Genomic DNA, 20917 nt, shown 5'->3' with positions numbered 1-20917 from the left:
TAAAAGCTATATATTCTGCTGCTCAAATATTGACATTTACTGTATTTGATTGGTTGAAAATTAAAATTGATTGATTGATTGGTTTCTGTTACTCCACTTACAGCATTATTGTGACAGTGTGGAAGAAGCCAGAGTGCCAAGACAGAACAATTGACCTTCAGTAGGAAAACTTTCTGTTATGGTTTACATACAACTGCCACATTCCAGCTTCACTCCAATTAAACTATCAAAATACCATGCACATTACTGAAAATTTTACTTAAAAAAAAAACATTAATTTTTGAGAAATTTTGTAAATAAAAATATGCCAAAAATTGTTTTTTAAAAAGCTGTATCTATGTATGAACATATTTACTGGATATGGTTGTTGCCAATGCAAATCATGGTAAGCACACACACTTTCTGTTTGGGGTTGTTTTAGGTTGTTTTTCAACAGACTAAAGATTTTCACAGAATTTAGTCGTTAATCAAGCATACTGTGGATTCATTTATTTTCGTGGATCGCTGAAAACTTGCAATTTCGTGGATATTTGATTTCGTGGTTTTGCCAATCTCTGTATACAGTCTATTGAAAAGTTGCTATTCGTTGAACGTTTGAATTTGTGGTTCACTTGTACCCACGAAACCCACGAAAATTGATATCCAACGAATAATAATGAATCCACAGTATGTTACTTCTATTCATTTATTTATTTATTTGACAAAGCACTATATATAAAATACAAATGTTAAGCAAAAACCTTTAGAAGGTCAGATCTACCAGACTGTATTGTATATTTTACATTTAATTGACAAAATTCTAAAAATATAAATTGCTCAAAATGAAATAAAACATTTCTGCCATCATACTGCTATAAAGTAAACCAGAAATCCCCCATTTGAAGCAGATTTCATTCTAATTAACAGAAACTACTGGACCAGCAGCGTCTTGACTGTTTTAGCAGTCAAATGTAAATGTTCAATTGAGCAAAATATAGCATATACATGGACAATTTAATATAATGTATAAAATACCTTTATAACAGAATCCAATATTAAATTTATAGTATATTTATATAATTTCTTAAGCATTAAAAATAAAATGCTCCGTCTAGAACAGCTAGATACGACAGCAGAGTAACCCTGAACATTTGGGGCAAGTATGAACACTACATTCAAGCTTGATACAGCTCTGAATATGGATTGTGATTAAACATTTGACACATTATAGCTTTCTGTCACATAATGAATGTGGTTAAAGAACTGAACAATTTGAAATTGGATTTTACCTGTTATGGTCAAATATCCAAAATGTAAAGGACACAGTTAGATTCAGCATATCCAAGTACACAGAGAGTGTAATACATTAACTTATTAACAGACCATAAAATCCAAATATACCAAGAATTAGATTTGTTTATTTCTTAATGGCTCAAAAAATAATTAATTTATACAATGAATTAAAAAAGTATAATTTTTTGCCCCTTTCCCCAAAATGGTTTGGGACAAAACCCCCAAAATCATTCCCAACCTTCCTTTATAGATATGGAACCTTGTGTGAAATTTCATACTGATCTATAGACTCATACTTAATTCATTGTTGGGAAACCTGAAAATCCTAGCTTTTAAGGCCCCAAATTCCTAATCGGTTTGGGACATAACCCGTTAAATTGAGGTATGGAACCTTATGGTGCAATTTCATAGAGATCCTTACACTAATACACAAGTTATTGTCCTAAAACAAGATAATGCTTATTTTTGGCCCCAAATTCCTATACAGTGGGACACCCCCAAAATCATTCGAAGCCTTTCTGTAGTGGTATGGAACTTGCGGTAAAATTTCATAGAGATACATACAATAATACTCAAGTTATGGTCAGAAACCAAATGTTTTCGAAAAACGACAACATGATAACATTATACAAATGCAAAATTTTGAATCCTTATAAAAAAATGGAAGAGAGACTTGTTCTTGCTTTAAAATAATGAATGATAATGTTAGTGAATACATACACAGATATAAACCTTGGCAAAGATATCATTGTGTAATAAAGTTCATAGCACATAGGTTAAACTGCCTAAAAACTTGAAAACTGTTTACAGTTAAACTGCCTAAAAACTTGAAACCTGTTTACAGTTAAACTTTTTCAAGGTTTAGAGTTTGTCATGGTGTTAGACATAAGTTACAACCAGGTTACTTCCCTTGTCTGCCGTAAAATTTTCTGTTTACCAGAAAAATCAACAGGTTAACATTGATCTTGGCTCTGTTGAACATTTCTATTACAGCAACACCTTCATATTGCAACTGAAGTAAATCCTGAAACATTGTAATAATCATACATAAATATATCATCATACTGCAACTGAAGTAAATCCTGAAACATTGTAATAATCATACATAAATATATCATCATACTGCAACTGATTTTTGTGTGAGCCAAGGCTCCATGTTGAAGGCCGTACATTGACCTATTATGGTTTACTTTAATAAATTGTTATTTGGATGGAGAAATGTCTCATTGGCACTCACACCACATCTTCTTATATCTATGGAATGAAATTTTCCTTTGGGCTTTTTCTTTTTTAACCTACAAAAAATCCAATCAATATATGAAAACCATGCTAGTTTGAAATGAGTTCAGACAAGATGAAAGATTTAAAACCCTTATGTACTCAGCAAGAACCAATCTAGGAGAACAATCAATTGGTTTTTTTTTTAAATCTCTCAATTAAGTTTATTACACCTGCAGGTCATCCATTGCTTCTAAACATAATTTAGGGTCTCTCACTTAAAATCCCATTGTGAGCATAAGACCATTACTGAAAAAAGTTTTAGAAAAAAGTCCTTAGATTTGCTAAAAAGAATAGAGGAAAAGGAATGACAATTTGAGGAAGTATGACACCATCAGTTTTTACATATTCTATAAGAATTACCTGAAAAATTAATTCCACTTTATCCATTTCTACTCCCATGAATTTAGCATTGACATCAAACACTCCAGGATCTTTTGTACCAGTAATTTCAAACTGAACATTTTTAAATCTGAAAGCAAGATGTTAAGAATACAGAACAAGAACAATATTTCATAATTTTTTAATTTGCTCTCAAAGGGGTAATTTAGCTCGTGATTGAAACAATTCTCATAAAAAATACCCTAGCTATAACTTATTTTGAATGGACATGGTACTCCATTTTTGTAAAGGGATTATATATTATATATAAAAATGATTTGTAGGAAGCCCTTATATATGCATCTAGGCAGGATTCACTATTTCTGGTAATGATTTCTGGACAAAATTTGTTGGACTGTCAATAACCACTCATTGTTGTGCACCTGACTTTAGAATGTACAAGACGGCCACAGTTTCCATAGAAACAGCAAAAACATCTTTTTTTTGGAAAATTCTAAATCTTTCAGTCTTATTCCCCACCTAATTAGACTGTGGAAATGTTGACTGTTATGCTTAGATGGGAATACAGTATTAAGAACTTCCAAAATAGTCACCATTACCATGTAAACTAAGGAATAGTATTATATTGAACTCTGGAAAACATTTTAAGTAGCATTCTCATACAGAAGACAGTACAGTAAACTCAGTGCGACCTTTTAAAAAAGTTTTTAAATCATTCAGATTCTGACATCCTTTGTAGCTGGGGTCAAAGCAAATTGTTTTAGTTTATTCATTTTTGGATTAGTGAAATAATATTTCAAGTTAGGACAGTGAGCCAGTATAATAAAATCTGTCACATTTTTAAGTTATTGTAAGATCTCTAAATTATTTCAAAATTAGCAATAAATGATGAATGAATAGAGGGAGAAGAATTAGAAATTGTTTAAAGGGGTTTAAAGTAGTATTATGGAGAAATAGCTAAAAGAGAAAGTATACTTGTTTCTGTACAGGCACACCTTTGGACTAGTTTTGTTTGAAAGACAAAGTTACAAATGCATTTTTCGTCCATTTGTTTTTGTGGTAAGAATATATATTTGATCTCATTTTTGGACTTTTTTTTATGTACATGTTTAATATGAACTTAGTGATTTCATGGAAGGCCTACCATCTCAAATACTTAGTGATTTCATTAAAGGCCCACCATCTCAAATACTTACTGATTTCATAAAAGGCCCACCATCTCAAATACTTAGTGATTTCATAAAAGGCCCACCACCTAAAATACTTACTGATTTCATAAAAGGCCCACAATCTCAAATACTTAATGATTTCATAAAAGGCCCACCATCTCAAATACTTACTGATTTCATAAAAGGGCCACCATTCCAAATACTTACTGATTTGTAGGGAGACCTTCTATCTCAAGGACTATTCCCTTTTCATACAATTTAGCACCACTATATTTTAACTTCTCATGATGTTCTTTATCATCAGCATCTCCACGTTTAAATAATCCTCTAGACTTTCTGTAACTGAAATATAAAACCTTTACTTTTAAATATCTTCTAATAATCAATGTTCATTATGAAGATGATATAGCCATACTTAGCACCTAAGAATTGAAATAGAGGATTTAAATAAGCTGTGTCACTCACCTTAGTCTATGTGCATCTTTGAAAATATCCCTTCTCCAAAATTATAGACTAGACTTTGTACTAGCTTATAGTACATGCAAATTCTATTTTATTGGAACTTTTATGTATTTGGCCTTTTTGTAATTCCTTGTTGTACTTAGTACCAATCTGATGAGTCTAGTTCTTTCTAACAGATTTTTACAGTTTGTTCTGATGTTATGTTGTTATATCACTCTCACAGATTAGGAGGAGAGGGTTCTGCATTCACAAATATGTCTTTCTCGAGCATGTAGCTGCTGTCTACTGTATTCTGTTTGTTCATTATCCTACTTTAATTCACATGTGTTTTTTTTTTTTAATTTTAAGTGACATGGAATAGTGAACACAATACAACTGCCTCACATTTATTATCCAATATGACAAGAAATATTTCAGTGATATTGTTGTCTTTTTTCAAAACTACCTGTACCGTTTTTTATTGGGAAAAATGAATACTTTTTATTGAAATTGGGAAATTTGTATATTTTATTCTAAACACATCTCCGATTTTTTGCTCACCTTTGCTGTCTTTTTTGCACTGTTTTTTTTATGTATATTTTGGTTGTCAGACATTTTCAACCTGAAAGGTACTTTTCGGAGAGGGGAAAAAAACAGAAGCAATAATGGTACTTAATGCATTGAAAACCACATGTGTTACAAACACCATGATGATTCTAATCAGAAAACAGGATCTCAAAAGTGCTTTCTAATATCAAAATAATAACATGAATACGATATTCATAAACATTTCTACCAATGCCATCACTGTTTGGGGAAAATGTAAAACTTTTAAGGAGGAATTTTAAGCCATTTTTTTTAGCAATTGGGAATTTTCTCTAGGGGAAAAAGCTGAATTTCAGCTGTAATTTGAGGCAAACAATATCACTGTATTTAAATGAATAGAAAAACTAAAGGAAATTCAAAACATTATGAAACAAGAATGTGTCCCCAGTACACAGATGCCCCACTTGCACTATCATTTTCTATGTTCAGTGGACCATGAAATTGGGATAAAAACTCTAATTTGGCATTAAAATTAGAAAGATCATATCATAGGGAACATGTGTACTAAGTTTGAAGTGGATTGGACTTCAACTTCATTAAAAACTACCTTGACCAAAAACTTTAACCTGAAGTGGGACAGACGGAAGGACTTACGAACGAACGAACGGACGCAGAGACCAGAAAAGACGGATGGACGGAAGAATGAACGAACAGACGCACAGACCAGAAAACATAATGCCCCTCTACTAATGTAGGTGGGGGCATAAAAAAAGAAACAGTTCTGTCAATAATATGTTCTTTTTTATCAATAGTATTCAGATGAAATTTTGATTTCCACAGTTTAATCCTCTCTGGAGAAATGTTCACAACTTTTACCTGTGATGTCACCACAAGTAAATTTAATGGTGTAATTGGAAAGAAACTTTACAAGACAAGAAATTCAGTAAAATATTCTAAAAGTTCCTTATCAATTTTACCAGCCATTAGCATCCCATTTGTTCTGAAAAATTGAAAGCTATTTAACAAAAAAATTATACTACAAAATAAATAACAGGAGTATGTGTCCATGAGACACAGATGATGGACACAGATGATGCCCCAGATTGCATATACCATTACAAAGGGACATCACTAGAGAACTGTAGAGAACAGAAACTAATTTTGGGACACATGTACGTTCGAACAAAGGTAAAACTTAATGTCCCCTTAGCCTAGTTGCGGGGGCCATATAAATACCAGTTGGCAAAGTAAACAGCTAAGAAACACTTTTAAATTGACTTTCCTGATACTTACTTGCTTTTCTTTTGTAAATTATCTATACAGGTCTTGACATATCTATTGTAATAGTCAATCTGTGATTCATAAAATTTCCTCTTTTCTTGTAAACCTTTTAAGGTTTGTTTGATCTTCATTAGTTCTTGTTTACGTTGGTTCCTATATCGCCTTTGATTCCTGATATCCTGAAACCAAAAGACAATGAAGTATGATCAAATGGTAGACAATATAAACAATATTTACTGTCCTTTGACTTTAACCAATCAGAAAAACAAAGTTAATCAAATTACAGTTGCTACTATTCTACCAAACTAAGTATTTAGTAAGTTATTTTATTCAATTGTCACAGTAAGACTAAAACAAGTAGTGCAAGAGCAAAAAGTACATTTTTTAGATTTATTTTTTTATTTTGATCAAGTGGTGAGTTTTGTGTAAAGTCAGATGATTTACATCTAACATATTTGCTATCAATTTGTTATTCGATTTTAATAAAAAAAAAAAATCCAAAAATATTATGTTTTTGCTGACATGGTTCGTGTTTCTTGCTTTTTTATATAGATTAGACTGTTGGTTTTCCTGTTTGAACTTTCTTATAATGTTGTTAATTGTACCCCATAAAGTTAGAGACATTCAAGCTTGACATACAATTCTATGTCCTGATAACAAGATTTATATATGAAATGCTTTCAACATTTTATTAGAGATGTTTCATAAAGGTTCCAGGCATTTAATGTCAGAAAACATACACACTTGGTAAGCAGACAATAACTAAAGTCTTCTTTTCAAATCTAAAAAAAAATTACAATAGGGGTGGGGGTTATTAAATATCCTGTTAAAGAAAAGTTAGAGCATATGCAGTGATTTCTTTTAGACTTTGATTCTGAAAAATAACTATTCTTTTGAGAAAAACAAATTGTTTTTGCAGATTTTTATATTCAAAATACAGCTGTTTCACAAACCACGCCTCTTATGGAAGGAACCATGTATATAATATTCATAGATATTTTTGTTTTGTTTGCCAACTGGTTGATCTCTATGTTTCATCTTATAAAGACATAAATTTGAAGTGTTACCAGTATAAATACACATGAAAAGTTGCTAAATTAAAATCTGTGGAAGACCCAAAGTGAAAGGAAGGGATTACAGAATTGTAGTATAAGTTTTAACTCTTAGTAGTTTGAGGCATGTAAAATTGAAAATATGCTGTACAGCTCTATATTTTGACCATTGAATAAAATTGTAATATATAATCTAACATTCTAAGATACAACTTTTTATGAAACTTCATAGTAAAAGTGGCACAGCTTTTGCTATATCTTGAAACTTAACAAAATGAGAAAAAAGTCCTGAATTCTCATGATAAAATAGGTTATACAATTAATACATCAATACAGATTGTATATCTTTATTAAGATATCATTCTAAAAGTTCAGACTGACAAAGGCTTTGGGAGTTTAAAAACAGGTGTTTTTTTTTTAACTTCCTTTTTTTTTAATGTTCACTTTTCTTATTCCAATGCATTAAAGATGCAAGGGTTATGATTATGACTATGATAAATATAAAATGAAGTATGAGAGCCAAAACCATGTATAAATATATATTGAACCACTGCATCGAGTGTGATACTATATTTATCCACTCCAGACAGTTAAATTTTCAAATTTAAAACGCGAGGCTCACCGAGCATTTTAAATATTTAAAATTTAACTGTCGAGAGTGGATAAATATCGTATTACACGAGATTTGGTGGTAGAATCTGTTTCTCTAATGATTTTCAAACAATATCAAGGCAAACATATTCCTTTTTTTCGAATGATCTGCAAAAAGATGTGTCTTTTTTTGTGATGTCATCAGGCAGTCATGTCGTCACAATAGGAAACTCAGAGGAAAACAAGAAAATTCGACGTCATAATAGGATTTTAACCAATGAAGAACTGAGATCAAACGAACCACACATTGATTAAATTTTTTTATACAATGGGTGCAGAAAGGGATAAATTGACAAAGAATTAGAGAAATAGGTATACATACCTGAGCAATCATATTGATTATATCCTGATAGTTGTTTTTTCTTGTAACTACTTGCTCTAATTCTAAAGTCTGTAAATTCTTGGTAATCTTTGTTTTCATAATGCTTAATGGCATTCTGAAAAGACAAAATGAATTTCATTTATGTGTTCATTAAAAATATCCCATTCCATTACAGTGTATATTTTGAAGTGTACAACATCAAAAATCTTACATTCACATTTTTTTTATTATTTCTCATGTGTAATTTATATGTGTTTCTCGTTTTTTATATAGATTAGACCGTTGGTTTTCCCATTTGAATGGTTTTACACCAGTAATCTTGGGGCCCTTTATAGCTTGTTGTTCAGTGTGAACTAAGGTTGAAGGCCGTACATTGACCTATAATGGTTTACTTTAATAAATTGTTATTTGGATGGAGAGTTGTCTCATTGGCACTCACACCACATCTTTCTATATCTATTAAGATGAAAAATATGAATAATATTTTTTATCATTTGAATTATTTTTTTACAGGCATAATAAAATTTCACACCTTTGTACATGTAAACACTTGTACTTGTGTATACAACCTTGTTTATCAATTTTCGCTCAAAAACCTTTCTGATTTTATCATTTGATAATATCAAATATATCTTTTATACTTTTTTTACGTGATGTGATTTATGTATGGTCTTACATGCGAGGTGGACAGTTAAATCTCAGCTGTCAGACAACTAATTAAACTTGGATTATTGCTTGCCTTAAAAGCAATTACCCCACATCCTTATTATGACCAGAAAGTGTGCTTCGTGTGCTAGGGAAATTGTCTTATAAAAATCTGGTACAGATCAATTGTTTTTTTCTCTCGGAATTATGAGAGCCAAAACCTCAATTGTTGTCCGTTTCAATTGTGCACAAGCCAGACACTAAACAAATTTTGAGGACATAAATGGATAGATACTAACTTTTTGGAACCCATGCTTAAGAATGTGGTCCTCTCGTTGAACAAAATATTAAAGTGTTGATAAGTTTATGCATTGCCTGATTTTCATACAAATATAACAGTGCTACCCTTGGTCAAGTAGATATATAACCACTCTCTATAAGCTGGACAAGTTGAGTACTCCTTAAGCTCAGTAGCTAGGGAACAGCTTCATTGCAAGGGGTCCCTGGTTCAATCACAATTTAATACAGTAGAAATTTGGAAATAATGTCCTACTATTACAAAAATAATACACAGGACTTGCATAAATCAAGTTGTTCAGAAATAATACACAGGAGTTGCCTATATCAAGTTGTTCAGAAATAACACACAGGAATTGCCTATATCAAGTTGTTCAGAAATAACACACAGGAATTGCCTATATCAAGTTGTTCAGAAATAATACACAGGAACTGCCTAAATCAAGTTGTTCAACACAGGAATTTCCTTAATCAAGTTGTTCAGAAATAATACACAGGACTTGCCTAAATCAAGTTATTCAGAAATAATACACAGGAATTGCCTAAATCAAGTTGTTCACAAGATTTTTAGGCATCCAATCACTAAAGAATTTCTGCCTCATTAGTTTTCAACGCCAAATTATCTTTAATTTACAGGGTAAACCCTTCCAAATGCAAAAATGACCTCACAAAAGAGTTATATCAATCTTGAAGTCAAACTAACATTTAAAGTAGTTTAAGAAATTTATAAATAGTATCCATCTATAAAATAGGACATCGGAAAAATACATGACATATAATTACTAGCCTACCTTGTATCACCTAGAATTGACTGTTGACGTACTACTCCAGTGCCTTGAGATTCTGTCATTTTTTTGTCTCTTACATCTCTTTTCTTCACAATAGCTTGATGTATGTCTTCCTATTACCAAAAAAAATAAAACAAAATTATGAGTGAATTAATATTCTAGGATTATATCTGTACTTATTTGCTCCCATCACTTTTGTAAAATATTCAAATAGTCCAAGAACTTCAAACTTTATAACAGAACAGAGTTCCTATGTCTCCAGTGACATATTTTATCTATCAAAGAGCAATAATTATTGCTTCTTAAAAATTTTGCTAAATATCTTAGAGATATAAAGGCTTGAAAGCAAATGAAATCCAAATTTTGCTATATATATATAATATTTCTAAGGGCATAACTCTTTAAAATAAATTGCTTCACTGAGCACAGCTGGATACAACCGCAGATGTCCAACCTTGAAAAGTTGGGGTCAAAATGGACAAAAACTCACGCTTGATACAGACCTGTCTGAATTTGGATTGTTACTAAGTTTTTGACGTGACGTCATAGAAAATACTTTTAAAATAAAATCAATCTGTAAAAGACAATAATGATAGGACATTCAGTATAATAAATTAAATAACACATAGCTGAGAGAGGGTGATAGAGTAGACTGGTACTCATCGAAAAAGCATTGGTTTTGCCGCAATTGACAATGTTTTCTGGGGGTAACAATCTGCCTTTTCACCCTTTCAGCTATGTGTTATTTATATAATAGTCCTTTTTATTTACATTATTAACATCGTAGTTGTTGTCATGTTGACCATATCCTGTCAACATCATGTTTATGAATGATATAAACTATTTTGGTAATTTTTCTCATCCCAAAAGTTCAAAAGCATTCAGCCCTTAAAAGATTTCATTTGCATTTCCCTTCTGACATGTCTGAATTTTTTGATATTTCAATATTTCTTGGAACAACAGGATTCATATTTAACAGCATAAAGTGTCAAAAACTAAGATTTAAAAAGAATACCTCAAATGCATACTTTCCCAAAACTAGAAAGGAGTTGGCTCTTCGTTCCCTTCTAGTGAAAATTCCAATTGGAAAAATGTTTCATTTTGCCAATCAATTTGCTTGATAAAATCACAAAATGAAATATGTGAAATATGGTGTACCAGTTTACAGTTGGTCATTCATGATAACAAATGATCTACTCTACTGTTGATGAGACAACCAAAAACCAAAGGACAAAGGATTTAATATCAACACATAAACAGATGACTGTACAGAGTTCTACAAGAGGTCAAAACCCACACCATAAAGGTCTCTTAAAACAGAAAACAGAAAAACTCATTAAGGAAAACTAAATCTAATCAAAATTAAGTCAATACCATAAAAAAAAAAAATTATAACTGGAAGTTTAAAATAACAACAACTTCCGGACAGGCTACAAAGTAAAAAGCAAATAAAAGTTTTCTTTTGGAATTCATCTTAAAAATATGAATTACAATACCTCAAGCATCCAATAATTTCCATTAAAACACAAGTGTCCAAATAGAGAGATGATAAACACCAGCTAATATGACATTCAACTACAATTACCTGCATTATTGGTGACTGTTTACATATCTTTCAAATATACAAAAGGGTTTCACAATATATGTTGGGGTTTACATCATGTCATACTGTATTGTTATGAGTTACAATTATTGGTAAAAAAAAAGTGAACACACACGGAATGTCTCGTCTTCATTACTAACCATTCATATTTTGTTGATAGTCCTAAATATAGAGCTTTACTACAACACAGAAACTTAACACTGGGCAATGAACTGTGAAAATGAGGTCAAGGTCAAATAAAACCTGTGAGACTGACATGTTCATCATAAAATATTTCCATACACAAAATATAGTGGACCTATTAAATTTAGTGATAAAAAAAAGCAAAAGTCAAAAACTTAACTTTGACCACTGAACCATGAAAATGAGGCTAAGGTCAGATGACACCTGTCTGGACATGTACACCTTACCATCATTCCATATACCAAATATAGTAGACCTATTGTAAACAGTATAAGAAAAGCAGACCAAAACACAAAAACTTTAACTTTAACCACTGAACCATAAAATAAGGTCAAGGTCAGATTACACCTGCCAGTTGGACACCTTACAATTCTTCCATATATAACCAAGTAAAAGACCTATTGCTAATAGTATCTGAGATATGGACTTGAGCACTAAAACTTAACATTGTTTACCAATCCATAAAATGAGGTCAATGTCAAGTGAAAACTGACTAACATACATATGATGGCGTTTCAAGGTATGCACATACCAAATATAGTTATCCTATTACTAATAAAAAGAGAGAAATGAACATTACAAAAAAATCTATTTTTTTTTCAAGTAGTCACTGAACCATGAAAATGAGGTCAACGACAATGGTCATGTGACAGACAAACACTTCGTTATAAGAGACCTTTATATACAAAGTATGAGTCCTCAAGGTCTCCCACCTTCTAATATAAAAAGCTATTAAGAAATTAGCTAATGCTGCTGCCGGCGTTGGATCACAATCCTTATGTTCAGCTTTCTGCAAGAAAAGTCGCAGGCTCAACAAAAAGCAGTAAAGATGTCTAAATTCCATTGAAAGGATAAATTTATCAACAATTAAAGAACCTTAGTGAGCACGCTCATTTTGAAAAAAATCCTGTTTGGTTCATGTAAAAATATTTCAAAATGCAAGTTTAAATTATTGCAATTATAAACCTGTAGTATTTTTCGCAATAATATGGGGACGAAGTCCCCAATTACGGTAGAAAAATCAATAAAAAAAAAAGAAATCGGGAAAATTTCCCGAATTTTTCATTGTACTAATGAACTCAAAATCGTTAACTTTTTTTTCAGATCTACTTCCGTTTCCGATCTTCTTCCGTTTCTGGTCTTGTTTGCATGAGACTTTGAATGAAATGTATATTTATCAACATATAAGAAGGAATTCAACACCTAATCATTTTTAATAATTGTTTGATATGAAAAAAACATTACCTGGATAACAGCGTTTCTTTGTTTACATTGAATATGACGCCATAACTTAAATAACGTCACAACTAAATCCCTAACAACAGAACCATTATCGGAAAATGTTACAGCATTTCCGTTTCTTTTATCAACATGTTTTAATTTAAAAAAAAAAAAATACAGACTTCGTCCCCATTCACAGGTTATGCCTGCCTCATATTAACAAGAGTGTCCAAAGTACATGGATGTCCCACTCGCACTATCCTTTACCATGTTCCATGGACCGTGAAATTAGGTAATAATCTAATTTGGCATTAAAATTAGAAAGATTATACTATAGGGAACAAATGTACTAAGTTTCAAGTTGATTGGACTTCAATTTTATCAAAAACTACCTTGACCAAAAACTTTAACCTGAAACTCCCACTTTCATTTTCTATGTTCAGTGGACCGTGAAATTGGGGTCAAAACTCTAATTTGGCTTTAAAATTAAAAAGATCATATCATAAGCAACAAGTGTACTAAGTTTCAAGTTGATTGGACTTCAGCTTCATCGAAAACTACCTTGACCAAAAACTTTAACCTGAACGGATGAACGGACGCACAGACGGACGGAGCCGCAGACCAGAAAACATTATCGTAGGTGGGGCATAAAAACATAGCAATAATTTCTGAATTTACAGTATTGCTTCAGAGACTAAGGTACCCTTTACATTAATTTGATATCATGATATGGAAGTTCAATTGACAGAATCCTGCTTCTCTGGGTGTAGTAATCATCAACACCTAACAAGCAACACATTTGCTCTAAGTTACTTACCCGGTACTTACAAAAGACATTTTATATGAAAGACAGATTTATGATATGCTTCAGGATATTCATAATCAAATAATACCTGTTCATCTGTAGAGGGATTTTCTAACATGTGCTTGACATTTTCTGCTGGTTGACAGGCTATAACATCAACAACCATTCTCTTTGTCCTGAAATAGACCTTGTTGTAATGAATAAAACAAAGAAGCACAAGCCCTTTTAAGGAAGTATCTGCTTGAACACTGAACCCAGATTGCATTTATTTCATGACAATGAGATAAGAAACCAGAATGTGTGCATTTTATTGCTAAGCCTAATGGAACTCAAAATTCATCATTATAAAGCTGATAATCAAATATGAAAGTTTTCTCTTCAGTAGTAAAAATATGTGATCATTTTTTTAAAAGTTGCCTCAGCTTCTTAACGGGCCATACTGTGACATATATTTGTTAATTTCTGTGTCATTTGGTGTCTTTGCTCGGTCTTATAAAAAACCACAAAATTTCCTTAAATTTACAAATTCAGAGGCAGCAAACCAACATCGTGTTTTCTGATATGTCTGAAAATATCTGGGCAGAAAGATATTAACCTGCTACACAATTTTACCCATTTACAGATTTGCTCTAAATGCTTCAGTTTCAGAGATATAAGCCAAAACTGCATTTTACTCAGATGTTCTAGTTTTAGCTAATGCAGTGGCAGATTTATGAGACACATTTTTAAAAATAGATACCTTAATAATGATTGTTGCCAAGATTGGTTGAATTTGTCTGAGTAGATTCAGAGGAAAATATTTTTGTAAAAGATAACAAAGATTTACGACAAATTGCTAAAAATTATAAAGGGCAATATCTTCTTAAAGGGTCAATTCAAGATAATAACCAATGAAATGCTCCACAGAGGTCAAACTCTGAACAGTTGGGGCAAGTATGGACACAACATTCAAGCTTGATACAGCTCTGAATTTGGATTGTGATTAAATATTTGACACAGCATAGGTTTCTGACACAGAATGAATGTGGTCAAATTGAACTTACAAATTCTAAATTTACCTACTATGGTCCAATATCCAAAATCTAAATACATGGTTAGATTCAGCATATCAAAGAATCCAAAGAAATTCATGCCTGCTCACTGGGAAATATTACAAATGTATATGCAACATTTTACATTTTTATTGCCTTGCATGAGATAATAGACAGAATATTGGGTAGTTGAACCTTGTCATAGTTTTGCAATGTTTTTATCCATTTAACCAACTCTGAACATCAGAATACTTATCACTGGATGTGCTGAGATGACATCAAAGACAGTATATTAACTTCTATTTGATTTGTTTGTGTTGGTCATAAGTATGCCATTAATGTGTATCAATAACGTGTATAATGAGTCTTTCTTTCAGTGAATTACTATATAATAATAATATATAAATACCTGATCAGCAATTGTTTGACATCAGCTTGATCATCTTGTGGAACTTCAAATTTGTTTGTCAAAGTGAGTGAAATTTCAGTTTTACCTAGCTGTGCAATCAACATCTCTTGTATCTTTTCATCCTCAGGGATCTCTCCACCTTTAAAAATAAAATATAAATTAGGGACTGCTCTATATAAACAAAGAGATACATTTGAACGGGTTCAAAGTCTAACCCAGAATTTCACATTAAATACATTTATAAGATCTTTTGACAAAATTCTGTTATTTTACATGTGAGATTTTATAATGTTGGAGTTAAAATGTCAAAATATTTTGTTTATGTATTTAGCTTGACATTCTTAAAATCAAACTAGTTTTCCATTTCTGCAAATGTTTCCAATCCACAAAAAACATTAATTTCATGAACTTGTGAAACTTGTTTTCAAAAAATGTATGTTTACTTGATTTAATTACATTTTTTCTAGAACCTTACAATTAATAACAAACTACAATGTGTACAAGATAGTGATTTTTTACAAGGAGAAAATTTAAAGAACTACTACAGATAACCAAGTTTGGTTTTTATTTACCCGTATATTAGAGCAGATTTATAGAAATTATTTATCAATGGATGACAACAATGGCTGTCAAGAGAAGGACATTCAAGAAAATTTGAACTTATCAGAAGACATAGCTAAATAAAATGTATACCTAAGCTTGATACAGCTCTGAATTTGGATTGTGTATAAATATTTGACACAGAATAGGTTTCTGACCAAAAAATTTCAAAATTTTCACTAATTTCAAGTGTATTTTAATGACTGAAACCATTGACAGGCTTTTGCCAGGGAGTGAAAATGCCTATGAAGGGAAAAACTCACATGAGGTAATCCTTAAGGCCAGTCAATAGTTATCAAAGATATCATGATTATAATTTAGTACGCCAGACGAGCGTTTCGTCTACATAAGACTCATCAGTGACGCTCATATCTAGCTATTTGTTAAGCCAAACAAGTAAAAAGTTGAAGAGCATTGAGGATCTGAAATTCCAAAAAAGTTGTGCCAAATACGGCTTAGGTAATCTATGCCTGGGATAAGAACATCCTTAGTTTTTTCAAAAAATTCAAAGTTTTGTTAACAGGAAATTGGTAAAAATGACTACATTATTGATATTCATGTCAACACCGAAGAGCTGACTACTGGGCTGGTCAAAGTGACTGAAATTATTGAAAGATTAAGTGAAAAATGTCAAACCATATTTGTATTTGATATTTCAATGTCACAATTAACTTATGTTGAAAGAATGTACCTAATAACTCTATGACAGTGGGAACATCACTTAAATCCTCCAATAACTCATGTAAGGGGTCCTGGGAATCAGGAGCAATCTGATCTTGATGTTGTAGTAGTAGCTGTCAATTAAAAAAATGTTCAGATTATGAAATATATATTTTTTTTTCAGAAGATTTACAGAAATATAAAGATTAGATTCTGCCATCAGATATTAAAAAATCAATATTTTGATCTTACAATTATCTTTTTGTATTTTTACTAAAAATATTTTACATTAATTTTTATTCATTGTATGAAACAATAGAACGTTCATTTTGATGTCAATTTTCGCTGAACTAGTACACGTTTTTGTTAAGGGGTCAGCTCAAGCCTGCCTCCTCTGGTGTGGGATTTTTTCATGTCTTCATAATAATTTCATATAACAATATATGCCTGGTAATATTTAAATTGAATGATGACATTTAATGTACCTGATGAGTATCACAGACTTCCTGTGCTGATATATATATGACTGGTTTGGTAATGGTGACTAGATCTGTGTACTGGTCTACATTAAACCATACATCTGGTTCAGGTACCTCACAAGCTTCCATACAAAACTTCCTAAAACACAATTCTAAAATACATGGCTGAATGGATCTGATAATTAAAGCCCGTTTCAATTTGATTTTTATAATTGTGTACTTATGATGTACTGTTACACCATTGTCCAATGTTAGGGGGGTTGTATTTGCCTATTCAAAGTCAGAGGCAGTATTGTATATTCTTTTCTTGTTTGTTTATCCTTTTGTACATAAATCAGGCTGTAACTTTTTTATATTTGTAATTCAGTGGTTGCCATTTGTTGCTGTATTTCCTATTTGTTTAATGTTTGATTTGTATATAAACCTTGCTGATAATTTTCCTTGTTTGAATTGTTTAACATTGTTATTTTAAATAATTTAATTTTAATTTGCTTGTATAGCTTATTATACAGAATAGGTTTGGCCAATTGTTGAAAACTTTCTCTCAAATGAAACCACCACATCTTCTTATTTTGTGAAAACATTCAAATCTCCTACCCAATAACACCATGACCACTCATTCTTATCAATATATATTATTGATCTATCACAAGAAGTTCCTATCAAACTTGAGTAAAAAAACTTAACATTGAAATATACAAATTAATCGAAAGTTGCTGGGCCACAACCTAGTGTGCAGGGCCTCGAAATAGTCATCAACCTGATATGTACAACTTCAAAGAATATATTATTGATCTATTATAAGTAGTTCCTATAAAACTAACTTAATCAGAAAATCTAATAATTCTTGAATCCATCACTGTTGTCAAAGCAGCCATCATGGCCAGAAACACACCATCTATGTCATTAATTCTGCCACAAAAACGTTCATTGAGACAAGACAAAAATTGAAGTCACTGACCCTTAAAATTAAAATCAATAAAGACAGACACATGCAAATGCCATTGAAATAATTCATTTTTTTTATTTTTCAATGCAAAAAGACCAAACCTCTTTCTAGCAATGCTCTAATAAAAAGTCTACTTCATTATACTTCCACTTACTTGAATTTTTCATGAGCCTCTCTGATGTAGTTGTTCATACTTGCTAAATAAGAGCTGTCACCACCAAACTAAAGAAAATTACAGATAACAATTATTATGCAATGATGTAATTTTCTTGTGATAGCTCTCAAGAAATTTTGTGCAACTCTAGGGTTTCTTGCTAAATAAGAAGACCTGATGTTGTTAGACAAAAAATCTCATGAAAAAGGTTCAGGTACCGGTAATATAACAATAAAAGGTCACGACCACCTCATTATTTAGCCTGTAAATACCTTTTTGTGTCCAAGAAAGTTAAAAATTGAGATCTTCATAACATAACTACTATCAAATACAGTTATTTGCATATGTTCATTTAATATCTACCCTTCACAACATTAAAGATAACAGGGGGGGGGGGGGGGTTATGGTCCCAATTGTGTGGTAATAGAGGCCAAAAAGGGGCCCAAATATGCATTTTTGTAGCTGCAAGGCAATAACTTGTGTTAAAGTGCATGAATCTCTGAAATTATACCACAAGTTTCCATACTACAAAAGGGTGGTTAGGAGTGACTTGGGGGTTAAGGCTCAAACCATGTAGGAATCAGGGGCAAAAAAGGGGAAAAACAAGTTTGTTTTCTGGTTAAAGGACAGTTAAGACAATTTAAAAGCAGTGTAAGGGAGGTAATCCCAAAGTAATGTTTGAATTACCTCACACTGCTTTTAAATATGTGTATTGGAAATTTGCCAATAACTTCAGTATCAATAAACTCCATTAGAAATTTGCCAATAACTTTAGTATAATCTCCATTGGAAATTTGCCAATAACTTTAGTATAATTGGAAATTTGCCAATAAATTTAGCATAATTGGAAATTTGACAATAACTTTAGTATAAGTAAATGTAAATCTATGACATTTGAACACAAGGTTTGAAACCACAAAAGGAAGGTTAGGATTGATTTTGGCTGTTATGGTCCCTATGGTTTAGGAATAAGGGGTCAAAAAGGGGCCAAATTAGCATTTATCTAGTGTCCAGACAATAACTTGTTGAACAGTGTATAGAATTGTCTGAAATTGTATCACAAGTTTCCACCCCAAAAAAGGATGGTTAGGATTGGAGTTGGGGAGTTATGACTCCATCTGATTAGGAATTAGGGGCAAAAAGGGGGAAAACCAGGGTTTCCTGGTTAATGGACAATAACTTTAGCTTTGTTTCTTTATGTTGGTACTCTTTGCTATTTGTTTGCTAGTTCTAGAATAAAATATTTTTAGCTGTTTCTAGAAACATCAAATAGTTTAGGGGGAGGGGGTCCAATTTTTTTTAAGGGGTTCGTATTTTTCCCCCCAAATTTTATGAAATTTTTTGTTTTTGAAAAGTTTCAAGAAGAAATTTTAAATTGCACAATATAGCACATTAGATTTGTAAGATCTTTGACCACATTAATTTAGTGTAAGAAACCTATAATATTTAAAAAATTTGATCACTATCCAAATCAAGCTTGAATATTGTGCCCAAATTTGCCTGAAATGTTCAGGGTTTGACCTCTGCGGTCGTATCAGGTTAATTATAATAGAGAGAATTTAACATTACAAACCAACTTTTTTTTCAAGTAGTCACTTAACCATGAAAATGAGGTCAAGGACATTGGACATGTGACTGACGGAAACTTCGTAGCATGAGGTATCTATATTTAAAGTATGAAGCATTCAGGTCTTCCACCTCCTAAAATATAAAGCTGTTAAGAAGTTAGCTAATGCCACTGCCACCAGATCACTATCCCTATGTTGAGCTTTTAGGCTCGACAAAAATGATGGGCACTGATTTTAAAAATAATTTCGAGATATTACTAATATAAATCTATGATACAAGCTTTATACAAATCCAGCAAGTATTGAACATAAGAGAGAACTTACAAGACCAGAGGGAAGGCATGACATTCCAACAGAAGAACAAACAAACACCTGGTATTTCTAGGTCCCATATAATCTGTAGTGCACAACACAAAAAGTCTTGTGACTAAATATCAATGACAACGGCTCACTGGAAACTTGCAAAAATATACAAGCAAATTTAACAGAAAATCTGATGATATTATATCTTTACAAACAATCTTACTCCTTTATTAGAAGCTGCAAATTGTAGTATCTTTGCCACAGATCCCAAATTCCTTCTCTGATCATTTGACAGTTTTATTTCTGCTCCTACATCGATGATACCAAATCCATCTGGTGCTACAATAGCTGAATTGATGTACCTATAGTACAACAGGTTACCAACAATCTGTTCAAAACATTGAAGTATATTGTGAGGTAAATACATATCTTGATAAATATACAAACACACCACAACAGTATAACTTTTTCTACTTTTAACTTACTTGGGTTCTAAATATTAACACTTTATATAAGAAAATCTCAACAAAAAAATTCTATTTCACATTCTTGAGTGTCTTGTCTTCACCTTAGAACAATTTTTTTTCTTGAAACCATGGAATCAGTATATTACGGTTGGCCCTTATTGAATTTAATCCTTTAGCTTTTTATTTTTTAAATTTTATCTTGATATGATACATATTATAATCTGAATGCTGTTATAAATAAATTCTGTATGTATAATTATAATAAAAACCTTGAGTATATCCTTTTCAGCAGCTTCTGGAAACCTTGCAATAAGGGAGGTCTTCAGTATTTTTGCCATATATCTCATTCCATACCTTAAAAAAAAAATCATACTATAAGTAAATAATTTTTGCCTTAGCTC

The 20917-nt window shown here is 31.6% G+C and overlaps 1 protein-coding gene across 2 annotated transcripts in view; it reads right to left on the bottom strand.

Annotated features, from left to right (window-relative positions):
* Nucleotides 1-277: 277 nt before the first annotated feature.
* LOC139519880 (ras GTPase-activating-like protein IQGAP1) overlaps nt 278-20917 on the bottom strand; it is a 92666-nt gene continuing 72026 nt past the window's right edge. Inside the window, exons 31-44 of one of the 2 annotated variants that reach the window (XR_011663735.1) lie at nt 20786-20870; nt 20273-20437; nt 18179-18246; nt 17082-17214; nt 16628-16730; nt 15337-15475; nt 13985-14072; nt 10088-10197; nt 8355-8469; nt 6342-6508; nt 4269-4403; nt 2914-3022; nt 2107-2296; nt 1870-2072 (exon numbers count right to left, since the gene is read on the bottom strand). Coding sequence is in view for 1 of the 2 variants with exons in the window: in XM_071312174.1 (XP_071168275.1) it covers nt 2174-2296; nt 2914-3022; nt 4269-4403; nt 6342-6508; nt 8355-8469; nt 10088-10197; nt 13985-14072; nt 15337-15475; nt 16628-16730; nt 17082-17214; nt 18179-18246; nt 20273-20437; nt 20786-20870 (1540 nt within the window). In the remaining variant the exon portion in view is untranslated. Of the gene's footprint in view, nt 2297-2913; nt 3023-4268; nt 4404-6341; nt 6509-8354; nt 8470-10087; nt 10198-13984; nt 14073-15336; nt 15476-16627; nt 16731-17081; nt 17215-18178; nt 18247-20272; nt 20438-20785; nt 20871-20917 lie in introns of both variants that reach the window. The other variant, XM_071312174.1, reaches the window with a different exon arrangement.

The sequence above is a fragment of the Mytilus edulis genome, chromosome 4, assembly GCF_963676685.1.
Source record: "Mytilus edulis chromosome 4, xbMytEdul2.2, whole genome shotgun sequence".
Classification (NCBI taxonomy): domain Eukaryota; kingdom Metazoa; phylum Mollusca; class Bivalvia; order Mytilida; family Mytilidae; genus Mytilus; species Mytilus edulis.
This window is presented reverse-complemented; position numbering and strand designations above follow the sequence as displayed.